A 17,063-nucleotide genomic window follows, 5' to 3' on the forward strand; every position below is an offset into this window, starting at 1 on the left:
AGTCTACACCCACATTGATATTTTGGCGGTTTCGGAGCATCAATTAAAGGCTCGGTAGCAAGGGGTCGCATACATACGAAAGCAACTACGGGGTTGTCTGGTTAAAAAAGATGAACTCGGTCCCAATCGTCCATACATACTTTTGTCCATTTAGCACACAAAAGGCTGGCACTACCTGGACAAAGCTATACATTCGGTCTATCCACAGGTGACTGAATCCACTGTTTTGTGTGAGGATCAAGAGATTCCGCCTGTGCCTCCTTCCATTCTCGTGCCACCATTTCCGCCCGCTCCTTGGACCTAGGAGTGATGCGAGCAGGGAACTCCTCAGGCATACAAACAAACCCTTGCGTCAACCGATCAGGGTCTGGGATAATTGGCTTTCCTTGATCATCAAGCGCCGGCTCAATATTGAATGCCCACAAGACGCGCGACATACCAAGGAACAAACTTCGCTCGGCAACGTGGATTCCAGGGCAGATACGACGACCCGCTCCAAAAGTGAATGTGTCTCGCTTGGAAGGGTCGGGGTTGGCTGCCGCATCTCCCAAGCTCTGACGGTCTTTTTCATACCGTTCAGGATTGAAGACGCGTGGATTCGGGTGTCGCTTCGGATCCATGTGAATGCTCCACACGTTGTTCATGACTCCTGCTCCCTTGGGGATGAAATAGCCTTTGTATTCATCATCTTGTGTCACGGCATGCGGCACGGCGCCCAAGATGGTAGTTGGCATCCATCGAAGTGACTCTTTCATGCAGCCCCGGATGTACTGCAGATCAGCCAAGTCTTCCATGATAGGGAGACGGTTTGGCCCGATGACTCTGTCGATCTCTGCCTGTGCTTTCCGTTGGACTTCAGGAAATAGCAGCATAGCTTGCATGAATGCATAAAGTGTGCTTGAAGTTGTATCAGAGCCAGCCTCCAGCAGCGTTCCGGAGATATAGGCTGCCTGGTCATCGCTAAATCCATCGCGCTTCTGTGCCTCGTACATGCCTGCACAGAAGCAGGGATTAATGGTATTCTCCTGTGTTTGCTTCTTTGCCTTGAGCCAGTGGCCTCGATACAGGGCTTTCTCATGCTTGTGAAGCTCCTTGGCCTTCTTTTGGGTCGGCAGAAGGAAATCGGGCAACTGGCGCAAGAAAGGGAAGAAATCAATGAGCGCAGCCGCGCCTGTCTGATTGATGGTTGCAAATTCAGAGAAGCCGTCAAATAGTTGCATCATCTTCTCATCCTCGTATGTGGGTGTTCTCCATCCAAACACCATAGTAGTCGTAAGTGCATTGGAGTAGCGACGGATATGTTTGAGGAAGTCTTGGGGCTGTGTCAGGAACTCGTAGAGCATTTGTCGGTTTTCCAACATCTGATAGGTCACATATTTCTTCGAAGTCGTCACATTGAGCAGGCTGTGTACCATCTTGCGAAACTTCAAATTCGTTAGTTATACGTGCGAGTAAGTAGACAGGAATGCAGAACTTACGGCACGCCAAGTAGGCCCATATCCCTGTTGGTGAATAGCTCATTAGAAACATGCAACTTTATCGGCGGGAGTCATCCGGGACGTACCATCATCAATAATCTGAGATCACCACTGCACAACGTCTGACCAATGTACATCTCTTGTCTGTGGGAGTAGATGTTGCTCCGCTTGTCGAGCAACTCCTTCACAGCCTCTTCGTTCGAGAGCACGATGAGACACTTTGTACCGAGCATCAGACTGTAAACAGGACCGTATTCACGAGCCCATTTTTCAAATTGGAGGTGGACATCCTGCGAGGGCATCTAGCATATCCAGGCAGCTTAGTATCGCAAGTAATTAGGTCCATGATAGGCATACTGGGAACTCACTTGATGGATATTTCCCAAAATTGGAAGTGTAGGAGGACCTGGTGGGTAGTTCTTAGGTCGGCGACCAATCGACAGAATGCGTGAGATGATCACAACAGCGATAGCTGCCCCAAGAATTGATGATATGGCCAGCATGATGAGAGGCTTTTGACTGATCACAATAATCGAAGTTCAAAACTTCCTCACACACGTATATATTTCCACGGAACAGAACGCGGGGCTGAACATCGTCGATGTTGGAAACAGCTGTGATTTATAGAAAGATATGAGACAGATCTGACGGCAAATTTTCCAATGAGCGGCACCATTATGGTTGCGCGCATGTTCAAGCTACAGTATTGTGTGTCGGAGGTAGTGTGGGAGAGAGTTGGGGGGTGCGGATGTGGAGGTGGGGAGCCGGATCTGTGGGGGTTTGGATGGACTCCTGACCATGAAAAATGCTCACTCATTCATCCTGCACAGCCAGGATCAGCTAGTTGCCGATTGGATAGTCGAAAATGAAGGAATAGGATCGCTGTGGGCTATCGAGATTATTGGTCCCCATGAACCCAGATGAACAAACACATGCGTAAAAGTCCCGAGGCAAGATGGGAAGCAATTGAGTAGTCATTAAGCAATATAACAGTATTAAGGATCAACAAGTCTCGAAGAATGAATGTTGATGAAATCAGCTCTGAACTGGTATATTGACTAAGGCTCGTTATGGGTTATGAGCATATTTGATGAATTTCCCTAGTGTTGTCTCTAGATAGTGACCCCTTGGTGATGCTTATAGTATGAAAAGGCTTTAAAGCCGACTAGATGATCAGTCTACAGGCCAAAGAGTGATTATCATTAAATGCATTGTATTCCGTTATCTCATAGCTGAAATGTTTGAAACCCAACAATCAAGTTATTGACCTGTCGCATACTAGTCTGATCATACTTGTTTAGAATAGGATCCAAAGCACCATCATCGAGAGGAGCAAGATCATTTCCTTGCCGTAAATCTCCCAATACCCCCAGACGCTCCGTCATTAAACTCCCCAATAGCCAAAACTCAGGGCAATATCGACAGAACCCAACTCTCTTCCACATATCTTGAGTCCGGATGTTGTTATCATCGATAGTAACGTGTGGAGTTATTCCGTTTGATGACGTGGATGCGAAAAGCTGCCATGAATCGCACCAGTTCTGTAGTGTGTTGCGTATTGGTGTCAGGTTTTGAGAACTGCTAACTGAGCTGCGGTACTGGAATATTTGAGAATGGATAGCTAAGGGAGCTTCAGTGTCAGTATATGATGATATCCAATGAATTATTTCTCACGAAAGGCTGACCAGATGTAAGCGCAAACAGATTTAAGGGCCCTGATGCGGCGATGATCTGGCGCATGCTTGGTGAGAATGTGTCCTTCGCAAGTGCCTCAAATGCACCGCGGAAAGAGAGACTCCAGTAAGCACTTCCACAGGGAAGATGGGTTTGGATTTCCTGATGGCATTCATCGGCGGTCAATGCTTGGAAGCAGCTCTCCGGCGTTGCAAGGTGCATCCTCATCTCCTTTATTACCATGCGAGGAGGAAGGTTATTGAAAATGACGAAGGCAGTATCAAGAAGGAATATCCACGTGAAAATCCTGCCCAGAGTTAGTTTCAGAGACATATGTAGATTACATCGGTATCCGAACCGGATTAGTTCTTCGCGAGTCGCATATTCCTTCCACTCAAATTCATGTCGACCCATTTCGGCATAGTTCAAATGTGTTGCTGTTGTGATTCCAATGTCTCGCGCCGTCTATGAACTAATGAGTACAATCCTGATAGCAAGGGTAGATTGAGAACTTACAGATACCAAAGTCGCGAACCTGTTTCGGCGAATTCGACTTTTGCTCGAATCTGTGCCTTCCCAGTTCTGGTAAAGACAAACAATATACGCTGCCTGTAGGACTTGGACCTTTCGTCGATATATAGCCATGTTGTTAGAAACAGAGTAGATTGCGTCACTGTTAAAGTCGTCGTCTATGAAGACTATCTCCTCGACGCAATTGAACCATGTTCGAGCATCCTCGTTATCTGGCATGTCAGGGGAAACACACGCGCCTATCCCACGGTTAGCTTTTGACTTTCAGCGAGCAAGAAGCACGTTTCCATACCGATAATGGCCATGGCAGCCACAAGGGCAGGCTTTGCTGATATCGGATCAAAACTGGGTCGATGAATAAAATTCACATTCGGATGCCAAATCGCCCAATAAAACCCAAGGAATCGTCGCAGGTTTGCCGGCGAAAAGAATTGTAAAGAAGCATTTTTGAGTGCTGATGACCAATCTAGTGTCACCGCGCTGTTTCTCGGTTTAATTGTGACGACTTCTTCGATCAGCAGAAGTATCTCATGCGTCTTCAAAGAAAGTGGGTCACAAAGCCAGTTTATTGGAATACAGTCAATAGTACTAACGTCGCTTAGGTTGTCCAGTAGTGGAGGTGAATCCAAGCCTAGTGTTGTAGGATTGGTTGACGCATACGATTGTCCGATTTCTTGACGGCTCTCAACCTCTAATTGGGCAGCGACACTATCACGTTGCTCTTGAGTCCCACAGTCAAAGCTCAGAAGTAGTCCAGTGTTACTGGTAAACCGGTCGAGAAAGCGCAGTGACTGACTCCTGCCTGTATCCAAGAGGGGATTATCTCGAAGGACTTGACTCTCCGACGCCAGGAGAAGATAGTCTTGCCATGTAGGGCTAGCAGACTCAAAGAATGGTTGGCTAAACAGATTATTGAGCGGACTCACTCCGAAAGCTCCGCTGCTCTGTTGGGTCCAGGGTAACTGTATGGAAGTATCCGGTTCGATCGTTGGATCCATTAACATAGATGAAACTCCGTTCTGTCCCACAGAGTCCCCGGCAGAGCCATTACTACTCTTTGAAATAGCTTGACTGGGCCGTTGTTCCGTTTCTGGGGACGTTGAATAGAAACAAGCAACGCCTTTCTTTGAACAGTTTTGACATGGCTGATGGGCACTGCACGCCTTTTTCTGGCGAACACACCGATCGCAAGCCCGTCGACGACCACCCGACCTCGAGCTCCCACCATCGCAAGTTCGAAGGTGGCGTTTCAGAACATCCGCTCGCTGAAATGAACCATCACATGAGTCACAACGGTATGGGCGCTCCGATGTATGTGAGCTGGTATGCCGGAAAAGATGTTCGCGGCGCTTGTAGCGTTTGAAGCAGACTGGACATTGATACCTCGCCGGAAGCGAAGTCGTATCTTGCTCCGACCTTCGTGAAGGGGATACGGCCTCTGACGCCATTGTGTCTGCTGCGATGATCGAGGTTTGGAGGCTGGGAGAATCCCGGGGCCCCGGTGTCCCGAGAGTCGGTGAAATGAGGGGGGCCGACAATTTAAAGTTCGCCAGTTGCGCTGCGATCCGGACGGACGGAAACTAGATTCGGTACTTGCCGGTTTCAATATGTAATCGCCCCGGATCTGATTGGCACGGCAAATGAAGGCTGTTGAATATTCCTCTATGGGAAAAACAGCAGCGAGAACCTATCCCTTTGCTTGCCGGTCGGAAATATCTCTACAAACAAGGCCCTCTAGATCTTGTACATTGTTCATCACTGGTTGTTACTTTCAAATTATGTGATTTCATACAGATACAAGCTCGTAGCAGCGTAGTATAGACATTTCAAGATCATGGATAACCGGTTCCTAGGAGATGGGCCACTCAGGAAAAGGACCTCACATGATCAAAGTGGGAGCTAGCTTGGCGAGATTCTGAGTCCATCGACCCGAAGCTTGTTGTGACCAAATCGCTGGCAGAGACTGGATTCCTGCGGAGATGTTGTGAAATTTTGTTTTCGTAAAGACCCGGTTCATTCGATCAACGAAGAACCGGCGGTGTTCTGGATCAGTGCTATCCGCAGCGGCAATAAAGCAGACCCATACAAGAGCATGGGATCCCATTTGCTCAGGATCAATCTGAGAAACGAGTTGTTTGAGCTCTTCCAAAAGGGCCCACTGGTCTTGATTCGAAGTTACTCGCCCAAGATATATTTGTGAAGCTTTGATGAAAGCTATTCGAGATATGTGGAGGAGCTTATTGTGTTCAGAATCTGACGGGAGATCATAGTAGGTCCAATCCAGGTAGTGGTCCAGCGGCAAGCGAAGAGCTTGAACGCCATGGGCCTCTCCTAGCATCGGCTGACCCAAAAATTCAAACCTAAGATAGAAGTGTGAGAAAGGTAGAGAGCTAGGACAAATGGTATGGACTAACATATGGCTTTGCTGGTTGAGAAAATCGTGCGCCGCAGATGGTGCAATTTGTCCAACATTTTGAATGAGACACATCAATGTCTGCAGAAGGTGGGTATACTCCGAGCTTCCTGTGATGGTTTCTCCCACTAGAAGAACAATCAAGGTGGCCCAAGTAGATAGGTTGAATACCCGATCGGGTGATGCTTGTAATGAGTCTCGACGCAGCCGGGAGATGATAACCGCGCGGCCCTCATCAGCCGCACTCTGAAAACTCGGATTGTACAAAGCCAAATGTTGACTCGCAACAACCCCTACTGCTGTCCGTAACAATTCATCCTCACAGGCGAGAGGTAATAGAACATCACGGTACCCATTTGAGACATTGTCCAACACGACCATGACAGGAGCGACTTGATCGGCAACTGATTGGAATTAACAAGACACACTCACACGGGCCGACAAGAGCTAATACATACAGTGTGACATTAGCATGCGTGCTTGAGGTGACAGAGGCGCAATCCAAGGTTGGATTGCTCCATGCACAACAGGGACAGGAACTCGAGCCAGGTCCACAGCCTCCTCGACGGCTTCATCTGTCAGATCAACTTCGCTCAGGCTAGACTGAGGTTGCGGAGAAGTATCTGTGAGTCGGTCCCATAGATCGCCTTCTACAAAATGATTTCCGTCGAGTGGGTATGGACTAATGGGATCGTCGTGTGTAGGAGAGTTGTTAGCGCACGGGGTGGCTCGCGTCTCCGTGACTCCTTCATCTCTTTTCGCGCGTCGTTTCGCATTCTTGCGCCTCGCATCTGCTGATTGGTCGGCTTTCCACCTTATATTGCGGGGATGTGCAGCGGCAGCTGCAGCTTGTGCTTGCGTCTCGAGAGCAGATTCGGGCGAGAGATCGGCCACCGGAATGGTGCATCCCTTCAACTTCCCTCGACGCGCCACCCCATTGGAGAACCGAATCCGCCCCGACCCCGAGCACTCAATTCCTTTCTTCTGGCACTTGATACAGGAGGGCTCGGTATTATCGCAGACGATTCGACGTTTAGAACATTGGAAACAACCTGTATAGAGCGATCAAAGACAAGGACATTAGCTAGGACGACTAGTGCGGATTGGACGTAGAAATTGAAGAAACACACCCTTTCTCTTGCCAGGAGGAGCTGACATGAGCAGCGAACCAGGCCTCTCGTTGTGGATGCTCGTTACAGAGCGATCTTGGATTTCTCTATCGCTTTAGAGGTGCTGGTTGGCGAAACGAAGGAGGGAGGATGTTGGATGCCTGCAAGCGGGGCCCTCCCGCTTATCGCCCGGTGGCCGGACCGAAAACCCTCGTTAAATGACTAGAATGAGACCTACGAATTACACACAAAATGTAAGATGAGTCTTTCGTAGACACTGAAGGGGAGAGAGGAAAAATGAAAGAATTATGGGATTTAGGGATGTGTAGAAGGAATATTCATTGGAGGTCTGGGGCATCTGGATAGTTAGAGGTCATGTGACCCTTGGGCAGGATGACTAAGAGCGCAAACATTCTTGATTTAATATGGAGGTTCAAATAACTCTCTTGTCTTTAACTTGAATTTCCCTAACGATCATTCTCACTCCCCAGAGTGACCCAGACGGGGGCCATCGTATTTCTTCCGAGCATGAATCACCCAGTTCAACCCGCCAAATATGGCCATGACACCGAGTACCGCGGAGGTATAATTCATGTTGCTTCCGGTCACTGGCAACACAGTCGGCAAGTCATAGAAAACCAGGACCAACAAGGCGAATCCGATAGTGATAACATTCACTGTCCATCCAGCCAGATTGGGCAATCGGAATGACCGAGAGGCGGGAAGCCACTCTTCGGATCTCTTCCTGTACATTAGCAGTGCAGCTGGGAATGCGTATGAGATATGCTGCAGCACCAGCCCGGAGCCAATGAAGGCATTAAATGCTGAACTAGATCCAAGATAAATGCAGCCAATAATGAACATCACGACGAAATTGAAAAGAAGACTCCACACGGGCACTTCAAGCACTGGGTGAATTTCACTCAGCCATTGACTCCCGATGATGGCTCGGTCTCTAGCCAGTGACCAAGTAAGACGAGAGGCAGTTTGCTGGGCACCGATGAGTGCGAAAACAGCAGCGCAGCAGAGCAGCACGACGAAGACTGTAGCAGCCGTTTGAGACCTAGTGGCTTCGTACCACATCTCATAGATCGGAACACTGAAATATTGTCAGCAATGATACAATCGTACGTGCAGCTATCAGGAGAGAGGGTTTCATACCCGGTGTTTGAGGTAGCGATCGTGGCTAAATCACTGGTACAGTATAGCATGGCAATAACAAAACAGAATGATGTAACGAATCCGATGATCAAAGTGCTCATTAGAGCTCGAGGGACCACAACGCTTGCATTAACGCACTCTTCGGCCAAGTGCAAGGCTCCATCAATACCGGCGTACATGTAGTTCGGTGTGACCAGCCCAGTGAGAAAAGCGACGCCACCAGAGCTCCAACCACTATCATTGATGAAAGTCGCCCAGACACTTCTCGAAGACTCATAGTGAGAAGATGAGCGAGACACACAAGTGATGGTAATCACAAGAAAGGTAGCGAGTGTGATAAAGACTGTCGGGTAGGCGTCAGAAAACAAACAGCAAGGGGCTCCCACCGTGTGATTGAGTACTCACAAGATAGGTCGTGAATCCAGAGCGATCGCTTCAACAATGTAATGTTGTAAAGTAGAACACATCCGTTTATGGTTTGATATATGAGGAAATAGTGCCACGGCTGCGGGGTGTAGCTCGGATTGTAGAATAGGGCAATTCCCACAATCAGCTGGGCAGGAATAATAGCGATCCCTGTGCAGATGGCAATCCAGGAAAACACGTTTGTCATACCGCAACAGTAACTCTGGAGATGAAACAGTCAGACTCTGCCAGAAAATAAGATTCAAGAATGAACATACCAACGATCGATTGATACTCTTAGGGGCCAGAATAGACGTCCAGTGATACTGCCCGCCGGCCGTAGGATATACGCTTGCTAGCTCAGCTAATGTGAGAGCACAAGCACCGACGAGAAATAACATCAAGATCGGTCCATATATGAGAGTGATAGGCCCTCCTTGGGAGATAGCGAGGGCAATAGTTCCGGCCACGCCTGCCCAACTATCACAGATGACCCAGCTAGCAGAGATGGTCTGCAAATTTGTCATTTGCCGTGCTCCTTCGGCTTGCAAGTTGAGTCCCTTGAGCTGTATCTGCCCAATGAGGCCCTCGGTGTGAACTGATTTTATATCATGGTAAGTATAATTTTAGGAGAAGTCTTTTCTCAAATAATGAAGGGAACAGTAATATCGACGAGTGGAATAGTGACATAAGGAGGGGCACTCACGTCGCTCGACATCGAGGGAGGCTATTGATGCTAGTCAATGATAAGTGGGAAGCAGGGGTAAACACCGCAGATGAAATACTTACTTTGTTTTTCTTTCAGCTCTTTCGACTCCATCATGTGTATGTGCAAGTGCCGTTTCGAGGGTGGAAAAAAATAATTGCAATCCTCCCAATTACTGCCATCCAGTGCCTTTAAGTATACGAACATTCTCCCAATATGCTACTTGTTACTTGGATAAGCTTCAGCATGATACATCTTGATAGAGAAAGGATTGCGGTGATAAGAGGCGTTGTGCGGGGAAGGTTCTCAATATTACCTAAAAGGGTAAATAGGGAGAGAAAAGGCTGGATTGGATCGTATCTTCCCAGTGGCAACGGTCCGCATAGATAACAGTTCCCCGGATTTCAAGTCAAACTCTACATCAGCGGTCCGCCAAGAATGTACTATCGATTGGTTTAACGATGATAAAATTTGGTCACGATAACTTGTCTCTTTCCAAGGTTAGATTACAGACGGTCAATCGGCGCGGCTAATAAGCAGGGCAATAACGGGATGTGGAAATCTCCAAGACGGGGCCTACTTCGCTAAAATAAACCGTTGTCTTGGTTTTAAATTTTTCTTCTGAATGATCTACGCCTGATGTTTTTTGAGTACCTGTTTTACTAAATCTTGGAAGCTACTTTGGTGTGGAAAATCTCAATATGTACAATGGCTCAATTTAGGTCTACAGACGAAGCCGAGAAGCAGGGCTAGATTGCAGCTCCTCCTTTACAGTCATTGCCGCACGCGTGCCCTCTTCAATAGCCCCATCGATAAAGCTGCGCCAGCCAATAGCCCAGTCTGAGTTTGCAAATATAGTGTTTCCTTGGCGCCTACGCAATGCATCGAGTGAGGATGACAGCAGTCCGGGAGGTGAGAAGAACCAAGCACCCTTTGCAAATTCGTCCTTACTCCAGTTATGGAAGACCTAAAGAACTGTGAGTATCGTCCTCTGTTTCTAGATGAAGGGAACTCACCAGTCGTTCAATATCCATATTTCCAGGTGCCATGTTCTCAACGGCCTTCTTCGTCTCCTGGACGTCCTCTTCCGGGTGCATGTGGTTATTGAACCCACCAAAACAGACAATATGAGTGTTACCCGCGGGGGTTGTTCCATCGCCAATCGCATATGTGAGCTTGTTGAAGGGATAAGAGATTCCTGTCCATGAGCGCATGTCCTTGTTGGATATCTCAGCATGCACCTTCACACATTGGTTAACATGCCCCGTATTCGCGGCGGCCATGCGCTGGGGGTCCAGTGGAGGACTGAAGGAGATAGAGTTCAAGACATTCAATGGGATGGTGGACACAAGACGAGCGCCTGTATATTGGCGACCATCACGAGTCTTGAGGGTGACTTGGTTGCCTTCGTCGGTGATTGATTTGACAGGGCTGTTAAAGACATAGGAAAGATTGCCTGTAGAGAGGGCCTCTTTGAAGAACCTGATTGCAAAGGAAGACTGGCCTCCCTTGAATTTGTAGGAGATCAAAGAATCCATGCATCCTTGGTAGGTGTAGCCGCACAGTGCCCACCAGTGAAGAAACTCGAAGAAGCTTGTAGTCTCCAGGGTGCCACAGCTGCAAAGCAGAACAAAGCTCTCGAGTGCAGCACGTTCATTCGGTGTCAGGGACAGCGCGATGACATCCAATCGATCCTTCGCGGACATCCTATCGTATTCGCGAGCCTCGGGGACGTGGAAGGCATCGTGCGCGTATGGTATAATCTTCCGACCCAAGCTACCATCGACGTCGACAAACTTCTGAAGCGCAGTTGCAAGCAAAGCGTCCTAAATCGATAGTCAGCAATTTATCCCTGATACGGATCGAGGGCCTCTTTACTTACCTCGTCCTCATGGCTCATAATGCTCGTTCCTTCGTTGGTACGCAGCTGAAAATGGTTCACGCCCCGAGAGAAGTCAAAAGACTCTTCCATCTCGGTTCGCATTTGGTATCTGGAGATTTCTCGCCACACATGTGGCTGTCCCCAATGTACCCACGTCCCCCCAAGCTCGTAAGGATATCCAGCAATGTTAGAAGACCATGATCGTCCACCGATACGATCGCGTGCTTCTACAAGAAGAACTCGAAGTCCTGTATTTCATCAGTTAGATGAACCGGTCCAAAAGTTTAACAATCATTTTCTGGAATGCTTCATACCGGCTACGCACAAGTCGCGAGTTGCTGTCAATCCAGAGTACCCACCACCGACAACAATTACATCCCACGGCCCTGAGGTAGATGTGAGATTCGTAGGGGGTGATATGACACCAACGGAAGGGACTCCCTGTGTAAGTCCTTCTTCGGGTGTCCACTGAAAACCGTCACGAGAGGTCATGTTGATCAATTGGAGGCAACAGTCTCCTCAGAGGAAGTGTAGAAAGAGCTCGGAAGTCAAAAATCGGCAAAAAGGAAATTGCTGCCTTTATATGAGACTAATAGTAACTCCAAATTCATCTCCTCGTATTTCCTTCTTAATTAAGACGTCTTTTGCATCATCGTATGTTATCTACAAGATATCCAATAGCTATCGACTACTAAACTGGGCGGCGCGATAAGGGTGGGCTTAGACAAACTTACCGGAAAGGGTCAAAAATGGGAGATTCACAGATCTCGTTTTGGCTCGCTTGAATGGGGGTAACATTGCGCGCGTTTCGAGCATAGCAACGATAAGACCCAGCCATGCCGCTGAGTGGGTTCGCGGGAGGCGACATCAGAATTACCTGATTGGGGTAGTAATGCGAGAAATTTGTCCAAGTCTTCTTTCACCCAATATCTGCCCCTCCAATGTTTGCTCACAAGATTTTGGTCCTCAATCTAGGCTGAACCTGGAAAAGAAGCCAATGTTGGATACAAATATGGGCCAATCAGAGTTAGGTGAATTGGTTGACGCCAATTCTCCCCCGCTATGAGAGTTTATTGCCCAGCAAAACTAGCTTATGCTAGAAGCAGAGCTTGGCCAGTCACCACGGTCATCAGCACGTACCATAATTCCCAAATGTCAACCATATTATGTGAAATAACTGTCAGGATACAGATGGATCGCCAGGCTTCCCGTGGATAACACGGGGTCCGGGGAAAATGCCACCCCGGAAGTGGAAGAAGCTTCCAGCCTTCCTCGGGCCAAGGCCTCCTCTTCTTCCCCGCAACCCAGTTCTTCTCCAGTCAACATTGCGCTCCACTGCGGAATTTTTGGCAATCCTAGTCCTATATGCATGCTCTCTCAATTGCAAGTGAGGGGTTTGTTCCGTTATGGACATGAGCGTTGACTCTCTGCACGGGGGCGGTATTAGGCGCATCCGACAGGCATGTGCCAATTGCAGGTGCGTTTTAGATGGGGATTCAACTCGCCTCCGACCGAGACTGTGAACCAACCTTCATTTATCTAACAAAACCTCCTAGGCGCAAAAAGACCAAGTGTACAGGAGAGCGCCCAATTTGCTTTCACTGTCGCCGTAATCGCCTGAGTTGTGTCTACGAGCCATATTCTGCGACCGTGGGCGACGGGGCCCGGCCTGCCCCTCTGCCCACCTTGACCAACAACCTCAATAATGTTTGTCGCGAGCATAACCCGTATGCGCGATCAGGGAATATTAACTCATGAGCTCCAGGTTGAGCTTCTACAACGAATTAGCACTATAGAATCCCGCCTTGCTGAGCTTAGTGGACAACCCAGTCGAAATGAGTGAGCAATCATGAGGGACATTCAATTACTCCAAGCCCATTAACATTTCTAAGGCCTACCAACGATGTTTCAAGTTTTTCATTTGGTGAAGAACCCAGCTCACCCCTCCACGATACATCTGCTTCGCAACCCTTCCCATCAATACGAAACTCTCCCTTCGACAATTCGTGCGTCATGCTCTTCATGTCTTGCATATGCTCTTGTGTCACAATTCTGACAATTTTGATTGGCTAGAATATTTCCCCCTGCTCCTATTCTACGTTCGGTCATCGACACATATTTCGAACATGTCCACAACCAGCCATACTCCTACTTTCAAGAGATATCGTTCCGTCAAAAACTCGAATCAAACGCATTGCCCCGTTGTTTGATCTTGGCCGTGCTTTCTTCTGCCGTCAGATTTTCTGTCCATGAATATTATGCCGGAAAGACACGAGAGGCGTCTGAAAAATATGCCAGAGAGTCCTGGCTATCGGTGCTGGCAGATCATCTCACCGTAGAAGACAGTCTGAATGTACATGTCGTGCAAACGGTGAATCTGCTGGCTGTTGTGGACTACACTGGTAAGATAATTGTTCCAGCTTATTTCTCTCAGAACAGTGGTTAATAACCTATCTCTCTTGATTTAGCCGGTCGAGTCAGCTCAGGATGGCTAAAGATAGGCCTTGCCGCGCGCATCTCCCAAGATCTCCATCTTATGACAGAGCCCGAGGCCTGGCTGCCGCACTCCGAGCAGGAAGAGCGACGACGGGCGTTCTGGTCTGCCTATCTGATTGATAAGTTGATATCATGTGGTAAATCCAGACCACTGGTTATCCTAGATCAAGACTGCAATGTGCAGCTTCCGTGTGATGAAGAAACCTTCAACAGGGGGGAGTGGAAAAAGACCAACACTCTTGATCAACTACTAAACTGGAACACTGAAATTATCGATAACCCTAGCGGATTCGGTTTAGTCATCCTGATGGCTTCAATATTTGGTCGTTGCACAAGATATGTTCATCAAAATCGCAAGGCTGACGAAATTCCACCCTGGGACACGAAATCGGAATTTGCCGGCATCAACTCATCTTTGTTGCTGCTAGAGTCTTATTCAAAATTGGGCACGCAAAGAATCTCTGAAGTCGTTCTACAGAGCCATCACACCAACACTGACGTTGACCGACAGCAAATTGGGCATCTTATCTTCGCGCATACTTTGTATCATCTTTGCCATTGTCTCTTGAATCATCCTTTCCTGATGCGCCTCCGTCTCAAACCGTTTGGCCAGAAGGCCCCGGCCAGTTTTGCTACACGGGCTCTCCAGACTGGCTGTGACCATGCGAAGCAGCTGATGGATCTCATTCGCGACGCCACGGAGAGTGGTTGTCGTATAGAGTCTTCCTTCTATGCTTACTGTATTGCCGTAGCTGGCGGTATCCACTCTCTTGCATCACATCTCGAGCATCAGAATACTGCGCGTCGTCAATCAGATATCCTGCACTACTTCAACGAGAGTGTCGAATACCTGGAAAGATTGGCCAAGCTTTGGGTGCACGCATCAAATATGGTAGGTGGCTCCAACTCTGGCATCATTCTTCAGTACTAACGCTTCATGAATTCTAGGCTTTACGGCTGAGAGAGTTCCATACCATGTCTCACCGTTTCGCCAGCTTGCTGGATCCAAAGTGCCTGGCCGAAGATCTTGATCCATCCTGCGAAGAAGTGTGCTGGTCAATGATAGATTATGCTATTCTAGGTGCAGACCCGCGTAAGAAGCCACTCGTCTCCAAGACTGGGTTTTCCAACCTCCCGTCCCCAAGTCAAAGTCAATGGGCACTTGGAACCCTTGGTCCGGATACGCCACAATTTGATGGAAACGGCACGGATATCTTCAGCGGACTAACACCGAATATGCGATTGAATGATGTTGAATACCTCTTGAACTGTAGTCCGGGGACGAATGATATTGTCTAAGTGGATCTTCAGGCAAGATGCCAGTCCCTCGGTTTGAAATCCGGTCCGGGCGGTCCGAGGCTTCTTTCATCCGCTTACCCGAAATGGAGGCAGGTGTTTGATATATCATAACAATCAGCTATTTTGGGTCTGTAACTATGGTATCAGCACTAGCCTAGCGATCATGGTTGAGAAGAATCGATTGTCGCCCTGGAAGGGCGTGGTGTCAGGCACAACTGCGGCCATCCTTGCAAATGTACTCGTATACCCTCTAGATATGTAAGTGACGTGTTGTGAACGGGACTATCTATTCTGGAAATAAATAAGGCTAATTGTGTTTGCAGAGTTAAGACAAGACTACAGGTTCAAGTTCAGCAGCAAAAGTCCAATCACGAGAACGAGAAATCCGATCACGGCAAAATACAGGACCCTCAGTATACGGGTGCAGTTGATGCAATTCGCAAAATATTGCGACAGGATGGCATTTCCGGATTATATACTGGAATTGAAAGCTCCATCGCGGGCACGGCATCCATGAACTTTGCGTATTTCTACTGGTCTGCCGCCGCGCGAAGTGCATATCAACAAAGTCTTCAATATTACGGTATTGAGGATTTCAATAGCATCATTAAGGAGTTTGGTCTTGGAGCTGCCGGTGGAGCTCTTGCTCAATTGTGTACGACTCCTATTGCCGTGGTAGCCACAAGGCAGCAAACTCGCAAGGCAGATGATGAAAAACAGTCCATGTGGGAGACCATGATGGACATTGTCTCCAGCGGGGACGGATGGACCGGTCTATGGCGAGGATTTAAGGTCAACCTCATACTCGTGATCAATCCCATGATCACTTACGGCGTTTACCAGTGGCTGAGAGTTGGACTTGTTGGGTTGAAGAGGCAACTCGGATCTCTGGATGCCTTCTGTTCGTTTTTCATCCCCTCCGTCAAAATCGTCTTTGACTCTAATTATTCCAACTGAACACCAGTGCTTGGTGCCCTTTCAAAAGTTCTAGCGACTATTGCCACTCATCCTCTTATCGTCGCGAAGACTATGTTGCAATCAAAACCTCCATCGCAGCGCAAAGGTGTGCCTTTCCGGGGCTTTACCGAAGTCCTTCTCTACATAGTGAAGAATGAGGGAATCCTTCGGCTATACAAAGGTCTCATCCCGCAAATAGTCAAAGGCTTCATAGTGCAAGGGCTCATGATGATGTTAAAAGAAAGGTTGGTCTCTTTCATTGAGAACGTCTCAAAGGGAGGGGTTTGGTATTGACAGATAGCACCAGGACTGAAACTTTGATGTTGTTGCTTTTCTCACTTCATAAACGGCCATTATACCGGAGATTTGGAATCCAGAAAAAGTTATTCTAAATGGCCAGCGACAAGAAGTGGGCAGTTGTTGGGAATCTGGAGTTCAAATCAGGCGGGATATATATGTCGTTCTCTCTTTGTGTATCCCTCATCTTCAACGTTATGAAATGCATCTTAAGAATCCATTTTAAAAAGTTGGTTCTAATAATAATGGAAACGAGTCTAAATGCAAGGTAACGATACTCATGGCCAAATAGACATTCAGTCTGCCATTCTCGTGTCGAAACCTTTCAATCCACTCCCTTCCGGGCACTCTGGCCATGTCTGCATTCTCACACAAAAGAGTGGGCCCTAGTGAATTTTGAGCCAATGATCGAAGCTCCTGTGTCGGTCCTGACGGTCCGAGCCGCGTCGGCGCATGTTCGCCTCCAGCTCGGTCCGGCCATTTTAGCGCAAGCCGGACCTAGCGAATAGGTGGCTGCGGAGGAGATGAGCCTCTGGGAGGGTCTATAGACACGTGAACATTGGTTGCAACCTCAATATGGCCTTGTTGTTTACCCTAAAATAGACTTATTCTCCCGATGATAAACACGACGATTTGATTGTACTCATATTATCCG

The 17,063-nt window shown here is 48.1% G+C and overlaps 7 protein-coding genes across 7 annotated transcripts; 2 read left to right on the plus strand and 5 right to left on the minus strand.

Moving 5' to 3' along the window:
• Nucleotides 1-185: 185 nt before the first annotated feature.
• Nucleotides 186-1,981, minus strand: N7473_008348 (cytochrome P450; the record flags this gene model as incomplete). Its single annotated transcript, XM_057154288.1, has 4 exons — nt 186-1,424; nt 1,479-1,502; nt 1,565-1,780; nt 1,847-1,981. The coding sequence occupies 4 exons, from the start codon at nt 1,979-1,981 to the stop codon at nt 186-188; spliced, it is 1,614 nt and encodes a 537-aa protein (XP_057008626.1).
• A 714-nt stretch (nt 1,982-2,695) lies between these two features.
• N7473_008349 (putative C2H2 transcription factor) lies at nt 2,696-5,131 on the minus strand (the record flags this gene model as incomplete). The annotated part of the gene is made up of 5 exons (XM_057154289.1): nt 2,696-3,099; nt 3,164-3,459; nt 3,511-3,617; nt 3,669-3,922; nt 3,976-5,131. 5 exons carry the CDS (start codon nt 5,129-5,131, stop codon nt 2,705-2,707), a joined length of 2,208 nt encoding a protein of 735 aa, XP_057008627.1. The 3' UTR covers nt 2,696-2,704.
• A 431-nt stretch (nt 5,132-5,562) lies between these two features.
• On the minus strand, nt 5,563-7,254 carry N7473_008350 (Zn(II)2Cys6 transcription factor; the record flags this gene model as incomplete). Its single annotated transcript, XM_057154290.1, has 4 exons — nt 5,563-6,043; nt 6,098-6,500; nt 6,555-7,148; nt 7,227-7,254. 4 exons carry the CDS (start codon nt 7,252-7,254, stop codon nt 5,563-5,565), a joined length of 1,506 nt encoding a protein of 501 aa, XP_057008628.1.
• Nucleotides 7,255-7,685: 431 nt separating this feature from the next.
• On the minus strand, nt 7,686-9,591 carry N7473_008351 (uncharacterized protein; the record flags this gene model as incomplete). Its single annotated transcript, XM_057154291.1, has 6 exons — nt 7,686-8,304; nt 8,367-8,709; nt 8,772-8,994; nt 9,050-9,369; nt 9,478-9,498; nt 9,561-9,591. 6 exons carry the CDS (start codon nt 9,589-9,591, stop codon nt 7,686-7,688), a joined length of 1,557 nt encoding a protein of 518 aa, XP_057008629.1.
• A 610-nt stretch (nt 9,592-10,201) lies between these two features.
• On the minus strand, nt 10,202-11,851 carry N7473_008352 (flavin monoamine oxidase family protein; the record flags this gene model as incomplete). Its single annotated transcript, XM_057154292.1, has 4 exons — nt 10,202-10,444; nt 10,494-11,303; nt 11,360-11,607; nt 11,674-11,851. The coding sequence occupies 4 exons, from the start codon at nt 11,849-11,851 to the stop codon at nt 10,202-10,204; spliced, it is 1,479 nt and encodes a 492-aa protein (XP_057008630.1).
• Nucleotides 11,852-12,765: 914 nt separating this feature from the next.
• Nucleotides 12,766-15,154, plus strand: N7473_008353 (Zn(II)2Cys6 transcription factor; the record flags this gene model as incomplete). Its single annotated transcript, XM_057154293.1, has 7 exons — nt 12,766-12,836; nt 12,916-13,066; nt 13,125-13,198; nt 13,252-13,365; nt 13,433-13,761; nt 13,828-14,747; nt 14,804-15,154. The coding sequence occupies 7 exons, from the start codon at nt 12,766-12,768 to the stop codon at nt 15,152-15,154; spliced, it is 2,010 nt and encodes a 669-aa protein (XP_057008631.1).
• A 163-nt stretch (nt 15,155-15,317) lies between these two features.
• Nucleotides 15,318-16,111, plus strand: N7473_008354 (uncharacterized protein; the record flags this gene model as incomplete). Its single annotated transcript, XM_057154294.1, has 2 exons — nt 15,318-15,412; nt 15,478-16,111. The coding sequence occupies 2 exons, from the start codon at nt 15,318-15,320 to the stop codon at nt 16,109-16,111; spliced, it is 729 nt and encodes a 242-aa protein (XP_057008632.1).
• Nucleotides 16,112-17,063: the final 952 nt, after the last annotated feature.

The sequence above is a fragment of the Penicillium subrubescens genome (genome assembly GCF_028828155.1).
Source record: "Penicillium subrubescens strain IBT 31985 chromosome Unknown utg000005l_segment0_segment0, whole genome shotgun sequence".
Classification (NCBI taxonomy): Eukaryota; Fungi; Ascomycota; class Eurotiomycetes; order Eurotiales; family Aspergillaceae; genus Penicillium; species Penicillium subrubescens.